The sequence below is a fragment of the Chelonia mydas genome, chromosome 15 (genome assembly GCF_015237465.2).
Source record: "Chelonia mydas isolate rCheMyd1 chromosome 15, rCheMyd1.pri.v2, whole genome shotgun sequence".
Taxonomy (NCBI): domain Eukaryota; kingdom Metazoa; phylum Chordata; order Testudines; family Cheloniidae; genus Chelonia; species Chelonia mydas.
The window spans coordinates 9,165,354-9,182,284 of NC_057856.1; the positions used below are offsets into that span (position 1 = coordinate 9,165,354).

General features: G+C 50.3%; 1 protein-coding gene and 1 long non-coding RNA gene across 5 annotated transcripts in view; one reads left to right on the forward strand and one right to left on the reverse strand.

Moving 5' to 3' along the window:
- Positions 1 to 162: 162 nt before the first annotated feature.
- The window catches only part of VSIG10 (V-set and immunoglobulin domain containing 10), a 17,840-nt gene continuing 1,071 nt past the window's right edge, over positions 163 to 16,931 (reverse strand). The window contains exons 1-9 of one of the 4 annotated variants that reach the window (XM_043529159.1): positions 15,065 to 15,104; positions 14,093 to 14,377; positions 6,617 to 6,922; positions 4,955 to 5,242; positions 3,928 to 4,221; positions 3,137 to 3,247; positions 2,468 to 2,480; positions 1,200 to 1,366; positions 163 to 639 (exon numbers count right to left, since the gene is read on the reverse strand). In XM_043529159.1, the coding sequence (XP_043385094.1) occupies positions 515 to 639; positions 1,200 to 1,366; positions 2,468 to 2,480; positions 3,137 to 3,247; positions 3,928 to 4,221; positions 4,955 to 5,242; positions 6,617 to 6,922; positions 14,093 to 14,377; positions 15,065 to 15,089 (1,614 nt within the window). In that variant the 5' untranslated portion in view covers positions 15,090 to 15,104 and the 3' untranslated portion in view covers positions 163 to 514. Of the gene's footprint in view, positions 640 to 1,199; positions 1,367 to 2,467; positions 2,481 to 3,136; positions 3,248 to 3,927; positions 4,222 to 4,954; positions 5,243 to 6,616; positions 6,923 to 10,213; positions 10,385 to 14,092; positions 14,378 to 15,064; positions 15,105 to 16,931 lie in introns of those variants that run through there. The other 3 variants (XM_037878778.2, XM_043529161.1, XM_043529160.1) reach the window with 3 other exon arrangements.
- Positions 5,188 to 16,931, forward strand: part of LOC119563777 — a 23,737-nt gene continuing 11,993 nt past the window's right edge. Inside the window, exons 1-3 of the long non-coding RNA XR_005222379.2 lie at positions 5,188 to 5,313; positions 10,391 to 10,692; positions 10,850 to 11,025. This is a non-coding gene — a long non-coding RNA (uncharacterized LOC119563777). The remainder of the gene's footprint in view (positions 5,314 to 10,390; positions 10,693 to 10,849; positions 11,026 to 16,931) is intronic.

The window sequence follows — 16,931 nt, forward strand, 5'->3', positions numbered from 1 at the left end:
TCATAGAATATCAGGGTTGGAAGGGACCTCAGAAGGTCATCTAGTCCAACCCCCTGCTCGAAGCAGGACCAAGTCCCAGTTAAATCATCCCAGCCAGGGCTTTGCTGCATCTTGCACATACAAGTATATGGCTGGGATTGCCTTTAGCCTTTTTCGTGATACAGAACTGCCCTCCTGTTAACTCCACACGTGTCCCGGACACGGTCAGCGGCAGGCTTAGAGATGAAGAGGATACCCACGGGACAAGATCTTTTGAAGCAGAGACACGTTCCTCCTGAACTCTGTCTGCCTCTGCACTTCCTCTTATTAACAAGAAAACTTGAGAGAAGGGAAGAAATAGCCAGAAAGAAAGAGAAAAAAAGAACTGTATGAGATGAAAGAATAAACAAAACGAAAGAATGAAAAACAGGGCTGGGGCGAGGGAAGAAAGAAACTAACAACCAGATCAGGCCAATCCCACTGCAGGAATTTTAACAGCCTAGATGCAGCCACATATCAATGATGCATTTGAAGTTTAACTTCCACCCACAGTTCCACCCATTTCATCAAGAAAAGGGAGAATTTGCCTCTGCGTAGCTGGCCTCTCTTCACTCTCCACTTCCTCTGTTGAGAGCTCACTGTGCAGCTCACTGATGTCACCTAGAAGAAATCACAAGGCAGGAGACCCTAGCACACCATTACGACCAGAGCCATGGCCCGGCCAAGCCAAGCACCCAGGGCGTTAAGGTGTAGTAGTCATGTTATTAGCGTGTATTTGTCTAGGGGTGAGGGAAGACCAAGCAAGCCATGGAGTGTGGAATAGCCTCGCTACATTCCTTTCCCCCGTCCTTCCTCTGTTTACCCATTCAGACTGTGAGCGTCTTCTCAGAGCCGGGGCTCTCTCTCTCGCTAGGTGTGTGCTGTGCCCTCAGCAACAGGGCCCTGGTCCTGACGGAGGCCTGTAGACACTCACAATACAAATGATCCTCAACACCTAACTCCAGCAGCTGTGTCACTCATGCAGTATGTGCGGGTGGAGAGAAGAGGTGAAGTCCATCACTGCTCCTCCCGTCTCCCAGCTGGTGCTGCTGGGACACCGCCCACTGAGCGAGGACACGGGGAAAGTGGTGGCCTCCCACCCACAGAAATTTTACTCAGCGGCTTGATAGGGGCAGCCTATTTCACTGTGCAGCGATGCGTCTCCAAAGCCAGGTGCTTACTCTCAGTAAAATGGTGGCCATAACCAGCCTGGGTGCTGTTCCCATTCACCAGGGCCGTCACTCGAAGCACATTGGACTTGCCAGTCGCTTCTTCTTCCTGCCCCTCCTCCTCCTCTTCTTCTCCATCTGAATCCACCAGCACGAAGACATCATTTGAGTCTTGATTCCTGTGATCAGGAGGGCCAATGAAAGTGATGGAGAATGCTGCAGGGCTGCCCCTTCCCTCTTTCTTCCAGCCCCCGGCCTTCCTCCATTCCCCCAGGGGGCTACAGAATTGTACCTGTGGCTCTAACCGGGTGTTGCTAGTTATGGCTGGTTTGTCAAGTCCTGTACTCACAGCTGCTAGGGCAGCACCACGCCCTCAGAGTTCACTGATAGCAATAGTGCTGATAGGGCTTTGCAGCTTGGCAGCATTTTTCATCCAAAGTCCTCAGAGCAGTTTACAAACATTCATGGATAAATCCCCATCATCACCCTGTGAGGTGAGTACTTTCCCCACTGCACAGGTGGGGAAACTGAGGCATGCAGGTGGGGAAGGAAATCACCCAAATTCCACACAAGAGTGGAGCCAGGGACAGAACCCAGAAGGGGAATGGAGGAACAATAAGCACTAGAAAAGGGTGCTGGAGTGAAAAACACCACGACCCCTGGAAGGTTCTTGTTTTGGGGGGTTGATGTCACTTGGGGTGGAGAAGCTATTTGTCAGCCAGAGAGGCAGCATGTTGCTGCTTTTATTTACTCCCTAAACTACAAAGAACAAGGCAGAATCACCTTGTCTTCAGGGAGCAGGGGATGCGACTCAAAAGCCAGGGCCTCTCCAGCAATCTCAAAGACATTGCATAACAAGAACAGCCAAGGAGTGTCCGTTACCTTATCCCTCCCTCTTCCCCACAACTTAGTTTAACCAAACAGCACGAGAGGAATTTAGTTTGGTGTTTCCTTCCCTAGAGGCGGCATAGTCACTCGGGTCAGTGTAACACACGTGATCTCATCCCTTCTAGCGGCTGTTCCACCGGTGACAGAAGCCTGGCTACTAGCAATAGCTAAGAGAGAGTCTCAGTTAGCTCAAGTGACTGGGGCCTGTGGCTTTGGTCCTTGGTTCTGTGCAGGACGTGGCATCCGTACAACTGCACTCACCTTAGCCGACGATTTCAGTTGGTACAGCTCCTACCTTGGGTCGCGTCTATCCTAGTTACACCCGCAGCAGGTCTACCGGACTGCAGATATACCTAGGTTTGCACAGAGATCGGGGGAAGGAAAACACTCACCTGAATATGCTGCCTGTGGGGGAGGGGGAAAGAAGAGGGAGGGGGAAAAAAAGATTTAAGAGGCCTTCATAAACATGGTTCCTCAGACAAAGCAAAGGCAGTTTCACGGTAAGATCATTTGCTGCCTTTGGCAATATTGTCTATTATACTGAATTGGGACTGTCCAGGCAATCGCCACACGGCCCAGGAAGGCGGTGGAAGGCCTCGGGGAGGTGGTGCTGTCCCACTGAAGCAGCAGAAGGCAGCTGTGGTCGGCTCAGAGACGGATGAGACGACAGCATCAGATACAACTTCGCAGGGGAAGGGGAGGGCGGTTTAGCACAAGACACACACGATCTCCAGTACTGTGCAAGGTCCCGCAGAGAGACAGCCATGCCATCCACTCTTGGTCGGCTATGCAAGTGCCCCCGCTCTCTGGGTACCTCTGGCCTTGCTCCTGAAGTGCACACAGTTCCTACAGGGGCTAGGGGAAGGAGCCCAAGGTAAGGTGTGCGCATCAGTGGTGGACACAGGTAAGTGGGGTGGGGAGGGCCCCAGGATTACAGGCTGGGGATAAAACTGAAGGACTGCACCAGGTCAGGTCTGGAGAAGCAGAGCTCTCATCTGTGCGCCTTGTGGCTGGGAGGGCAGAGGGGGTGCCAGGGTGGAGGGGGTGCCAACTCCTCTTACCTTTCAGGCACAGGAGGGGGTTGTAGTACAAAATGATTCCAGCGATGACCAGAATTCCCAGCAGCAGCAGGACCACGACTGTTCCCACCACCCCGACTATATTCACCGGCTCTGTGCGGAGGAGAGGAGAGACGCAGAAGCTCAGCCTATGGGATTGTCACTGGCTAGACGCAGGTGATGGGGTCGGTCAGAGTGCTGCCCTGGTGCCAACGGTTACCCTGTAAGTGGCCTGCTCCGTTGGCAAGATGGGTGCGTCGCCATCATGTACACACACCGCATGCAGATGAAAACCACTGCAGTGTGCCACGGGAACTGCCCCTGGCTAGGCTCTGACTGACTGCAGATTTCAGCCGGTGCGTTTAATACAGCTACACAGTAGGCCTCAGGAAGGGACCGCACCAGTCACTCAGCTGACCCGTAAACAGCTTCTATCACACATCAGGCTGGATTGTGTCGTTTTTCACACTGATCCTGCCACCTCTGGCAACTGGACCCATTCACTAGACTAAGATCACGGCTCTGCCAGCCAGTGTCCGCTGTCCCCCCCGCTCCCGCATGCAGCTGGGAATGCTCCGATGGACAGAGGTACATGGGAGACAACTATGAACCCACACAAATGAGACATAAGCTCATCTCTCCATGGGGTTTTACGTCTCACGGGAAGCCCTAGAGAAGAGGAATCCAGGTCAGTACATCAGAGACTCACTTATTGCTCCTGTTCATGTCATGCGCCCGCTCCTCGCATCCTGCTTCAGCTACCCCCCTCCCCAGCTACAGCATTGCTAACTTACTCTTCACAGTGAGGGAAACGTAGGCTTCCTTCAGCCCCACGGGGTTCTCGGCTTTGCAGACATAGTAGCCTTCGTCAGCGTTGTGGGAGCAGTTCTGAATGGTGAGATTGGAGACGCTGCCCTCTTGGGTGACCAGGTACCTCCCACCAGACTGGATCTCCACCTCAGGCTGGGACACATTCCGAAGCCAGCTGATTCTCGCAGAGGGATTGCTCTCCATCACTTGGCACGTGAGGGACACGGTGCCACCCACAAAGCAGGTCTTCAGTGGCTCCGTCGCCAGCAAAGGGGCTTCTAAACAGGGAGGGAGGAAGGGAGTCGAGAAGGAGGTTGAAAATCCTATAGTAAAAAGATCTTATGTTTCTATAGCAACTTTCAAATGACCTCCTGTATTGGTGTATGTACAAGAACCCTGGGTCCACACTGACAGGCAGCCACTGCCCACCCAGATAATTAGAGGAGGCACGGGCCTGGGTCTCAGGAGATCTGCATTCAATTCCCAGCTCTGCTTGACTGCCTTTTTTGACCTTGGGCAAGTCTTTTAGGCCCTGGTTCCAAGCACTTGCCCACCTTCAAAGTTAAGCACATGCTTTGCTGAAACAGGGCCAGATCAAGGTTGCCAACATCATTAGGGACTTTTTAAATTCTCGGCCCCAGTCCTGCAAACCTGTACATGCCTGAGCAGCTGTATGCACGTGAGTCATCTCACGGACCTCCATGGAACTATCTGTGTCCATCAAGTTATGCCCCGGCGGAGGCTCTGGGCCACAGGATCTGATCCCCACTGCCTTGGGCCCTGCATAACCATTTACTGTCATATCAGACGCTCCCATCCTAGTGTTTCCCCGCACTTTCCACAGCTAGAAATAGCAACAGGAGGCGCAGGGCAGGGGAGAATCAGATTCCCTGGATGACTCACTGCCCTCAGACCCGTGTCTGGGGCTCTCAGTGGAGCCAAGCTGGCAGCCTGGCTCTCCACATGCACAGGTTCGTTAATGGCTAACCAGGGAGGGACAGGCTGACGCACTTATCTGCACAGTGCAGGTTGGCTGCTCTTCCTCCTGCTTTAGGATGTGGCTCCCGACACACTTGAACACCTTCCCGTGGAAGAGGCGAGAGCTGCTCAGAGTTTCCACGTGGGTGTCCCCGGTGCCTGTTGCATTAACGACCCAGCTCGAATTCTCCAGGTCTCGCCCCTCTTCTGTCCACTGGAGGACGGGGTGCGGGTATCCCCCGGGCCAGTTACAAAACAACTGCAGCATCAACCCCACTTGGGCAGTTTGAGCCCAACACCTTGGGACCGACAGCGGGGGATCTAACGACAAAACAACACTGAGATTAACCACGCCGTGAAACCGTCACAGTGTCAGCACTTTAGCCTGCGAGGTATTATTTTTCCCCTAGCTCCTTTTAAAAATCTTATGGTTCTTCTCTCCTTCCACTTGTCTCAATTCCCTCCCTGCAATCCCACACCAGTCTTCGGGGGGGGGGGGGGGGGGAATGTGTGCTCTTTTCATAGCAGCATACAGCAATCACTGGAGACCTGGGATGAGGTCCCCAGCAGAAAAGGCAGTGGGGCAATCTCAACCCAGCCCTTACAGGGAGCAAGGAAGTCTGTTCCCCTAAACACTAGGCAGTGAACCATCCTTATGCTGTGCAGGGCAGTTTTGGTTTTAGCGTGTGCGTTATCTGATGTTAATACAGCAGTATGTCTTAGCAATCACACCTTCGTCCTTCCTGATACATTGTGGTGCACACACAGTCCCTCGCAAGCCAGATCTCAGGTGTCATGTACCTGCATAGCTGCACTGACTTCACAGGGGCTACCTCAGTTTACACCAGGTGAGAATAGGGCCCTACAGCTTCAGAGCACTGTACAAATATTACTTGTCAGTAAACAGCATAGAAACGAGGTGGGTGAGGTTATATCTTTTATTGATGCAACTTCTGTTGATGAAAGAGACAAGCTTCTGAGCTACACTGAGCTCTTCTCCAGCTCTGGGAATTATCTTTCCCACAGCTGAAGAAGAGCTCTATGTAGCTCCAAAGCTTGTCTCTCTCACCAACAGAAGTTGGTCCAATTAAAGGTATAACCGCACCCACCACATCTCTCTGATATCCTGAGCCCAACACAGCTATAACACTGCAAACCGTAAATACCATCATCAATGGGCACGAGTGAAATCTCTCACGTCACCCACAGCGTGTGGAAAATGACAAGACTCTTGCTAAATGCATTCAGTTCGATGACATGGGATGACATTTGGTGCCGCAGAAATGATCAGTATGTCTGTTTCCAGTTGTGTGCAAAGCTGCACAAGGTAGATGAGGTTAGACCCAGCTCCAGCTCAGGGTTAGACTTGAGGCCCAGATTACCAAGATCATCCGTTCAAACCTGATTCGGACAGTATGCCTATCCTGGATCAGACTCACAAGCATGTTTGAGGCAGATTTGGATACCGAGATTCTAACCCACCCCCACCCTTAGGAGGGTTCAGGGGTGAAGGTTTACATTTGGACCCAATTTTTTTGTAGCAAAAGGTTTTAAGAGGCAAAAGCCAGGATACCATTCCCACTCTGATCACCCCTTGTGCTAACACCCAGTCCTACTGGCAAGGAAAACACCAGAAAAGCACCCCCCGTCCCATTCCTTTCCCCAAGCCATAACACTGCAAACGCTCTTACGCACAGTAGACCAGGAGCTCCTTGGTTGATGTCCGACTTCTGCCACTGAGAGGGTTCCTTGCTGTGCACGAGTAGTTCCCCTGGAAGCGTGAGGATAGATTTTGCAGGGTGTAGACGGTGGAGGAGCCATTGACTTCAGTAAACGTTTCTGGGGCCGAACTGGGCAGCTGGAAAGTCCACGTCATGGTGGGCTCCGGATGGGAGCTGCTAGTGCAGCTGAACATCACAGTGTCGCGTTTGTCTACGTACACCGTGCCATTGGGCAGTGCTGCGGCAGGGGAGATGCTGACAGACACGTTGCTGGGGCCACCTGAAATGGGCAAGGAGAAACCAGAACTGGGGTGTGTAACAAAGCAGTCCCCTCAAAGCAGCGTAAAGTGCTACCTTACGTCTGGGCAAAGCTTGCCCAATATTTAGCTGGGGAATTCTGGTTATCTGGGGTCCCCCACAAGCTCTGAAGGGGTCCTCCCCCAGTTTGACAATGCCCATGCATGTTGTGCGATCTACCTCCAATGGCCTTTAAAGGCCTCATGGGGAAGTAGCCAGCTGCAGCCCTGAGCTGCAGGAGCCCCCATTGCAGCCAAAGCGTCAGTGCTTCCCAATGCACCTGGCAACCAAGAAACCTGCCAGCCCAGCCCTGAGGCAGGAGGCTAAACTTTGGCGTCCCATGTGGCCACAGAACAGCTAGCAGGATGGGAGCCTGGGTCTTCAGCTTGCGGGATCGGGGTCTTAGCAATGAGCCCCTGGGCCCAGATCCAGGCCTCCTCCGTTTCTGTCAGCCCTACTCTGCTTGCTGCAAGCGGGCTGCATGTGCCAGCTCTGCTTTGCAGCCCAGATCAACGTACAAACTGCAATTCAACTGCGGGGTCAAATTCCACAATCCAGAGGACCTAGGGAAAGTCATTTCTGGACTTCTTCCAGGACTGTTGGTTTGATAGCAACTGGGATTATGTTTGGTTTATTATTTAAATAGTGAAAGAATTGAGCGAGGGTAAAGCAAGTCAAGAGCCATCTGAAGCTCCAGACTGCTACATTCGCAGAGGAGTGAGAGGATGGGGGTGGTGGAACACAGGACAGGGGGCTGCTCCCAGCTGTTGCAAAGAGTGGGGCGGAGCGTGCTTTCTCCTTATTTCCGGTCTATATTTTGTTTGCTTTAAGCTCCACATCCATTCACGTGTATTTTTGGCACTCAAACAGTAATCAAACAACTCCCCCTAGTAATAGTCTTGGGGATTTCAGGGTTAGCACATTATGTTACCGCACCAGCCTGCGCAACCCGACTCCTAATTCAACTCTATCTTTAGAGAGCAGTTGTTGACACAGGGGCTGTCAAACAAAGCCTGGCACTGCAGTCTGTACAGGAGAGGGCCCAAGGGAAAGGAGATCTGCGGGCTGCTTTGTAGAGCATTTATCCAGTTGGCAGCAAAAACAACAACATAGTTTGCCAGCAACACCCCAAACCAGGAGCAGCTTCTAAGTAAGGAGTGTCTGCTTCCTTTGGGCAGGAGTATGGACTAGGGCTGTCAAGCGATTAAAAAAAATAATTGCGATGAATTGCACTGAAACAATAACAGAATACCATTTAAATATTTTTGGATGTTTTCTACATTTTCAAATATGTTGATTTCAATTGCAACACAGAATGCAAAGTGCACAGTGCTCACTTGATATTTATTTTTGATTACAAGTATTTGCACTGTAAAAAAACAAAAGCAGTAGCATTTTTCAATTCACCTGCAAGTACAAGTACTGGAGTGCAATCTCTTTATCATGAAAGTTGAACTTACAAATTAGAATCATGTTAAAAAAAACCTGCATTCAAAAATAAAACAATGTAAAATTGTAGAGCCTGCAAGTCCACTCAGTCCTACTTCTTGTTCAGCCAATCACTCAGACAAACAAGTTTGCTTACATTTGCAGGCGATAATGCTGCCCACTTCTTGTTTACAATGTCACCTGAAAGTGAGAACAGGCATTCGCATGGCACTGTTGTAGCCAGCATCACAAGATATTTATGTGCCAGATGTGCTAAAGATTCATATGCCCCTTCATGCTTCAACCACTATTCCAGGGGACATGCGTCCATGCAGATGATGGGTTCTGCTCGATAACAATCCAAAGCAGTGCGGACCGATGCATGTTCATTTTCATTATCTGAGTCAGATGCCACCAGCAGAAGGTTGATTTTCTTTTTTGGTGGTTCGGGTTCTGTAGTTTTTGCATCGGAGTATTGCTCTTTTAAGACTTCTGAAAGCATGCTCCACACCTTGCCCCTCTCAGATTTTGGAAGGCACTTAGGATTCTTAAACCTTGGGTTGAGTGCTGTAGCTATCTTTAGAAATCTCACATTGGTACCTTCTTTGCGTTTTGTCAAATCTGCAGTGAAAGTGTTCTTAAAATGAACAACATGTGCTGGGTCATCATCCAAGACTGCTATAACATGAAATCTATGGCAGAATGCGGATAAAACAGCAGGGGACATACAATTCTCCCCCAAGGAGTTCAGTCACAAATTTAATTAACACATTAATTTTTAACGAGCCTCATCAACATGGAAGCATGTCCTCTGGAATGGTGACCAAAGCATGAATGTTTAGCGTATCTGGCACATAAATACCTTGCAATGCCAGCTACAAAAGGGCCATGCAAATGCCTGTTCTCACTTTCAGGTGACATTGTAAATAAGAAGAGGGCAGCATTATCGCCTACAAATGTAAATGTAGGCACTGAAGTTTTACATTGTTTTGTTTTTGAGTGCAGTTATGTAACAAAAAAAATTCTACATTTGTGAGTTGCACTTTCATGACAAAGAGATTGCACGACAGTAATTGTGTGAGGTGAATTGAAAAATACCATTTCTTCAGTTTATCATTTTTCCAGTGCAAAGATTTGTAATCAAAAATAATATACACTTTGATTTCAATTGCAACTCAGAAGACAATATATATGAAAATGTAGAAAAACATCCAAAATCTTTAATAAATTTCAATTGGTATTCTCTTGTTTAACAGTGTGATTAAAATTGCGATTAATTGTGATTAATTTTTTTTAATTACGATTAATTTTTTTGAGTTAATCATGTGAGTTCACTGTGATTAATCAACAGCCCCAGTATGGACTTTTCCATTGGGCTGGTTAGGGAGGATACAGAGTGTAGCAAACCTGTAGCCTCCCTTTCCTTTCTGTTATGCATGGAGTTTAGGTAGCAGAGTTAGGCTATATGCTGTTCATAGGGCTTGAGAGAGAGGTTTCTATTGCTCATAAATAGTATCAACTATGTACGCTAGGGAAACCATTTATCCTGATGTAGAACTTGCCATTTGAGAGCGCTCACACCACTTTCTAAACACGAAGTAATTAAGCTGCACTGGCCCCTCTGCAGGAAGAATTATTATCCCCATTTTATAGATAGGGGAACCGAGGCACCCAGGTCAAGCAACTTGCTCAGAATCACACAGAGAGTTAGTGGCAGAGCCAGGACTCCGATGCCCAGTTCCCTGCTCCATCTCTAAGGGCTGACAAGGGAAGGCTGCACAGGCTCACCCAGAGCTCATTTGCATACTAGTATAAACAAACAAAACATTCGTTTCCTTTGACTCACCCACTTCACACAAATTTTCAGGGAAAAGTAGCTGGAAGCAGGTGAAATCCCCACCCTGCTTTGAACAGTCTCTATACTGCGAACACATCCTTTCTCGGGATTTGGCTTTGTTGGTAACTCCAGTGACTAAGCATAAGCCTCAGTATAAGCTTTCTTGCCAAAACTGGATGTTTCTAGCTGCAGAACTTCCACTGCCCCGGATCCAAAGAGCCAGCCCAACGTTTGCTGGAGTGACCTGCCAGCATGAGTCATCAGAAACTACTCCACAGCTTTATTCAGGGTCCAAGTACTTGAGCTTAGGGTGACTCAGCGGAAAAGCATCTTTGTGCTGGGTCTGGGAATCTGCCACCAGAACTAGTGTTCTGTTAGCCTCTGAACTCCTGGCTGACATCAGTATAACCCGACTGGCGTCGAGACACATTTCAAAACAGCAGCTCGAGAACTGTCCTCACCTGTGATGAGCCACCGTTGATACCAAAGTAAGTATGAACGTTCCAGGAGATTGGGTGTGCGTTTCCCCTCAAGTCACACACCTCTGCACCACCACAAACACGGGACAATGGCTAAAAGCCACAACTGAACTCCTGTTGAGTGCTATAGTTAATTCTATCTGATATTTGGGACCTTTTCATTTAGATTTTAAAGCAGAAGGGACCGTTCTGAGGGCCCAGTCTGACCTCCTGGACAACAGACCAGAGAACTCACCCAATCATTCCTGCACCATTTCTGGCTGAGCTAGAGTGTCTCTTTTCGAAAGATACCCAATCTCGACCGAAAGACTGCAAGCGATGGAGAAACTACCACATTCCTCGGTAAGTTCTTCCAGTGCTTAATGAGCCTCGCTGTGGAAAATGTGCCCCTTGTTTCCCATTTGAATTGGTCTAGCTTTAGCTTCCAACCGTTGAATCTCATTATGCCTTTTTCTGCTGGGTTAAAGCATTGTCTGCTATCAGAAATCTGTCCCCGCTGTAGGTCCTTGTAGACAGTGGCCAAGTCACTCTTAACCTTCCTTTGGATTAACTAAAAAGACTGAGCTTTTAACAGGAAGTCCATGAACTGGGTCCTGTTTTATATATTCCAGGTAAAACACCAAAATATCAAAACAAACAAACAAACAAACACAAAACCCCAGTGCAATGATAATACAGACCATGTCTGTGGTGTTCGACCAAGTGTAAATAACTAAGGCTCACAAGCAGCCCTAAGAGGTGGTTACATACTTTTACAACTGGGGAAACTGAGTCACAGAATGGTTGAATGACTTGCCCAAGATCACTGGGAATTAGCGGCAGGGTTGGGATTAGAACTCTAGAGTCTCTACTTCCCAGGCCTATGCTCAAACTACTAACCCACATGCTGCAGCAGCCTAATGTTTATTTCTTGCATCTGAATACTCCACACATCAGCTGTTCGTGTGAAATCCATGGTGGAGTTCCCTGCACTGGGAAGGGCCTCTCTCCCTGCGCGACCTTTCAGAGCGCTGCTCTGGGCAAAATAGGTGCAGCAGCTCTCCGTCAGAGGAACACTCTGAACACAAACAGGAAATAAGGCTGAGAGAAAGGATACAAAGGATACAATAGCCTGCACACAGCAGGTAACGAACAAGGAAGAAAGGAGCTAATGCAGAATGTCACACACAAGGGGACTGGATATCTCAAGAGGTAGCAGGACACAGACTATTCCTCATTCCAGAGTACGTCTTCATTTGAGTTGGAGGTGTAAATTCCAGCGTCGACTTGGGTGGACCTAGGCGCACTCGCTTGGATTGAGCTAGTCCGCTCGAAGTAGCAGAGTGACTTCCCCGCCCTTACAATCCCGCCTGGGCCTCGAGGCACATACTCTGGCAGCTAGCCCATCCCACCAGTCATGCTGCTGTGGCCATGCGGCTATTTTTAGCACATTAGCTGGATCAAAGCTAGCGCAGATGTGCCTACGCAAGCTCGAAATGACTCCTCCAGCTCGAATGTAGCCAGACCCTAGATCACAGCAGTACGGACTGAGCTGTGCAGCGGGGCATACAATGAAAGTGGTGGTCACAGTCCAGGCCCTAGTGGCTCAGAGTCCCCATTGCACCCAATTAGGCTCGGCAGAGCGGCTAACAGTTATATTGGCAGACCCTGCTCCTCTCTAAGCTCTAGAGGTGGCTGTTGCCGAGTGAGAGGTGAGGCACATCAGCAAGGAACTGCAAGGGGCTGAGGTCCTGCCTGCCTGCGCTGCAGGTTTTCTAAGCTTTGCACTTTTGTGCTGCCTCCCGGCACCTCCCACCACCACTAGATCCCCAGTTCGTGTAGGGCAAAACCCTGGATGGAGTTCTAAGGACAGCCCTGCAGTGATCCAGCAGGCTTGGAAAAAGGAAGGCGTGGGGGGCAGATTCTGGAAACGGAGAGAAACTAAGACCCCTCTTGCAGGTGTCCTAAATTAACCATATATTGACACAGTGCCCTTCATTCCAAAGGATTCCAACACACTTCCCAGACTACACACACAGGAACCTTTGCCTGTGAAATGCAGCCACTTCTGGGGAAGAACCCAATAGCCATTTAACAATGCCCAGCCCTACTGCATAACAGTTTAGGACAGGGAGTTAAAAAAGAATTCTGACCAGAGCTGAAGCTTCCATTTCAATCAGCCGAATACAATCACCCCAGCTAAAATTTGGCCAGGAAAGAGGCCCACGGGATATTTAACAGGCAGCTAGGACCTTGGTTTTATTTCTCATCTCCCACAACCCCACAGGGCACTGGTTCAATACTGACTCAGCAGGAAGAGGGCCATCTGCTGAATGAACACCACCACGTCCTGCAGCAGCCTGTGTTTCGCCGTCCAAGCACCAACCAATCTGGTTTAGCCGGAGCAGTCTACCAGGATGGCAGCCCAAGGTGAGACGGCTGCCGGCAGGAACGGATTCCCCATTTCAATGACGCAAGTGGCTTTGCCTGTCTCCCGACTCTTCCCAGGCATTCACTCTGCTCACCGTTCACATCCCCTATCGTCCCCTGGACTGAGCTCTCCCCGCCTCGGCCCAGACATGTCAGGGTTTCCTCACTGTTGTTCAAAAGGAACAGCTCTCTGTGGAGGGAGACCGTGTATCTACACAACGCAGCACCTGGGACTCGGGCACGGAACGGGGCAGAGACAGTGAGAGCCCAAAGGGCAACTTGGACTCAGGGAGAGGAAAAGGCAAGTGGCTCAGGGGACTGGGGGTGGGATAAAGACCCTCTCCCCTTCAGGTGGCTGGTTCTATCTCAACCCCGCAAGCCATTCCCATTGGAGGGCACAGGGCTGTCTGTGGCTAGTATTTACCACCCTCTAACGGGGGTGCCCTGGAGGTGAGGTTGCCATTTCACACGTTACCTCCTGCACAACTGCTCTGGCCGGCCACATCTGCAGCCCAGGCCAGGGCTCTGAGATGGCACCAAGCATTCTCTCTCTCAGGGGCTTGGCTGCCTGGTTCTTGCTCACATGCTCAGATCGCCATGCGGGGGAGGGAGGAAATTTCCCCCCAGGTCAGATTGGCAGGGATCTTGGGGGGGTTTCGCCTGGCTCTGCACCCTGTGAGTGGGGGTCACTTGCCAGGATTATCTGGTGTATCTCGTTTAATCATTTCCCTACATTGCAGGGGCCTCGGGCACTGGCGCACCTCAGTCCCTCCTAATCTCTGCCCACGGCATGGAACAATCTAATCTCCCGTGGGTCCCATTTCCTTCGGTCTCACTTCAGTTGTTGGGTTTAGCGTGTGGGCGCTGGCTGGTGTAGACAGCCTGCGATGTACAGGAAGTCAGGCTTGGTGAACTAGCGGTCCCTTCTAGCTTTAAACTCTCGGACTCCGTGAGGTGAAGCCCTCTGCAGCTACAAGACACCGCGCGTAGAGGAACTCACTGGCTACCAGGAGCTGGACTCTGTGCTCTCGGACTATCTCATTCAGCACGTCCTTGCAGGTGTAATTGCCCTCATCCTGCGGGCGCAACGCTAAGATGTGCAGAGAGCTATTGTCCACCAGGGACAAGCGGGCATCTTGGGGCAGCTTGGCGTTGGAGGAGAAGAGTGGGGGCACGGTGCCAGGGTCACCGTGAAACCAGTCCACCTCGTCCGCTCGCTCAGACACATTTCGGCACAAGAGGACGACGCTCTCTCCGGCCTCCCCGATGATCACCTCTTCTGTTCCTGCACGCAGAGAAGGAGAGCGTTAGAACATGCACCATGCCCCCATGGTCTCACCAGCTGCTTTGGTGGCTGGCAGGTGAATCCCCCTGGGCATCTCAGCAAAGGATTTTCCATCCCCCAAGCCATGCACCAAAGAGGAAGCCATCTCGTCCATGAAACAAAGTGGGGGCTAAATTCGTGATTAAGCAGGGGGCCATCTAAGATGCCATATGTGGGCATGCTGCTGGAAGAACACTGGGACCACCCTGGTCACTCACCAACAGGACCATCCTAAGGCATGTTTCCCTGGCTGCTGAGTTTCTGCCCACCCAAGACCCCTTCCAAATCTGCATCCCTCTTTCTGCTCAGTTGTACAAGGGGCTGTCTTTGGGTCTCTATCTCAGTATCCTTTGCAACAGCTGCCATGGTGCCCCCTTTGAAGCATTTCTACAAACCAGTGCAAAGGATTCTGGGATGCATTGGGCAGCTAAAGATGCCTAGTGCTGACAAGTGAGCAGAAACAGGGACCACGCTTGGGCTGTAATTGAAAGATACGGGGCTAGCTGCTGCCTTCCTCCCACGAGCACGGCAGGCGAGGGATTTGGGAGGAGCCAAATCTCATCTGGGCTGCTGGGACCAGTGCATCGATGACCAGCAGTGACTGGGGTCTACATCTATCTGGTCTGAGTAGGGTTCAAAGACACTAACCCATCTCAGCATTCACAGTCACCATTTCCCTGCATCTTCCCCATTTTCCTCCTTTATAGCAGCTCCAACTGCAACACTCACCCTGGCAGGGGAGTCAGCCAGCCTCCAGTAAAAGTGCAATAATATTGCTCCAGAATCCATAGCTGTTGGAAGACGATAGACGCCACCCAGTCCTCCCGCTGACTGTCCTCATCAACCTCTGACCAGAGCTAGGCTTGCTTGGCCCAAGGCCAACACCAGCGAGCAGAACTCCCATCAAGACACTGTATTCTAGCAGCAGACCCAGCACTGCATCTCAAAGCAGCAGGCCAGGCTTGGATTAGAGGAACGCTCAGAAAACAGGCCTCGGAATCTCGCTTACCCGGGCCAGGTCTCCTGGTCTAACACCAGGCAGGTGGTGACCATACCACTGTCTCTGCATAGAATGTCTTGCTATTTACACAATAAAGAGGAGGGTGGGGGGAAGGGAAAGAGCAGATGATCTGGTAAAAGTCTCTTCTCTTTGTGCTTTACCGGAAGCCCTGATAACATATCTCAGAGCGCAACTGCAACCAGGCTGGAGAGGACAGAACAAGGAAGGTGAACTGACAAGAATGGTGTTGTGTTTGTTCTTTCTACGTGCACCATCCTCCAGAGGCTATATGTATAATAAGTAGTTAAATCACTCCTCAGCACTGGCTGGAGCTAGTTTTGGAAACACGTTCAGGGCAGCAGGCTACGTGAATGGTTCCAGTTAGCCATAAATCACTGTGCTCAGCACAGAGCCAGAGCCAGAAGAGCGGTGTTCCATGCCCAGCCCTACCGTCCACTCCCCTTAGGCCAGTAGCTAACCGCCCGATTCTGAGACGGGCTGGGCATTCGCCCATTCCACTGGATCAGGGCTGCCTAGTGGAGAGAGCACGGGACGGGTATCCCGGAAACCTGCTACTGCCCTGCTGTGCCAATTCATTTGGCCTCTCTGTGCCTCTGTTTCTCCTGCCACCCTATTTCAATATTAAGCTCCAAGGGCAGGGGCCGTCTAACACTGTGCATCGGTACTGCACAGAGGAGTTCTGATCTTGGTCAGGATCTCTAGGCACTACCAAAATACAAGCATATATACAAATAACAGCAATGAAGTCAATAGGAATTGCAGGTGAAATTCTGTCTCTGAACCTTTCTGTGCCTCATTTACAAATAGGGGATAGCACCATTTACCCATTTTGTGAGCACTGAGATCTATGATGAAAAGTACTCTGTATTATCATATTATTTGTAATAAATCGTAATAGCTTGCTCTGATATAGCTCTCCTCATCCATCTCGCTCAAGCCAGTTTACAGAGGATAGTTATCTGCATTTCACAGGTGGGAAACTGAGGCACAGGCAGGGAAAGTGACTTGCTCAGAGTCCTGCAGCAGGGCTGGGCACAGAACCCCAGGCCCCCGAGTCCCAGTTCAATGCTTCATTCAACGCTGCCTCCTGTAACTCTTTGTTGTTTGGTCTATGAGAACTATAGCTACTTCTGCACTGGGATGATACACTGAAGTACACAATTTGGTCGTTTAAAAAAGGGGAACGATAAAGTTTTATGAACAGAAATGCTTTGAAGGCTTTTCCATGAGGCAACAGGCATTGTCCTGTCAGTCAAACAAGACTCTTGGGGAAGTTTCCAACAGCCACGTAACTTTAAGAGAAAACTGACACACTTCTTCCTGCGCACTCAGCGATCACGCAGGAGTGTGTGACAACGCTGGGCACTGAAGTTTTCGCTGTATTTACTGCACCTGCAGTGGTAATGCACCTTTCCTCCATACTCCACATCCCTCCCCGGAAATGCTTCCCAGCCTGGGAGTATCCATGACCCCTTCAATTCTCAACTTCTCTGC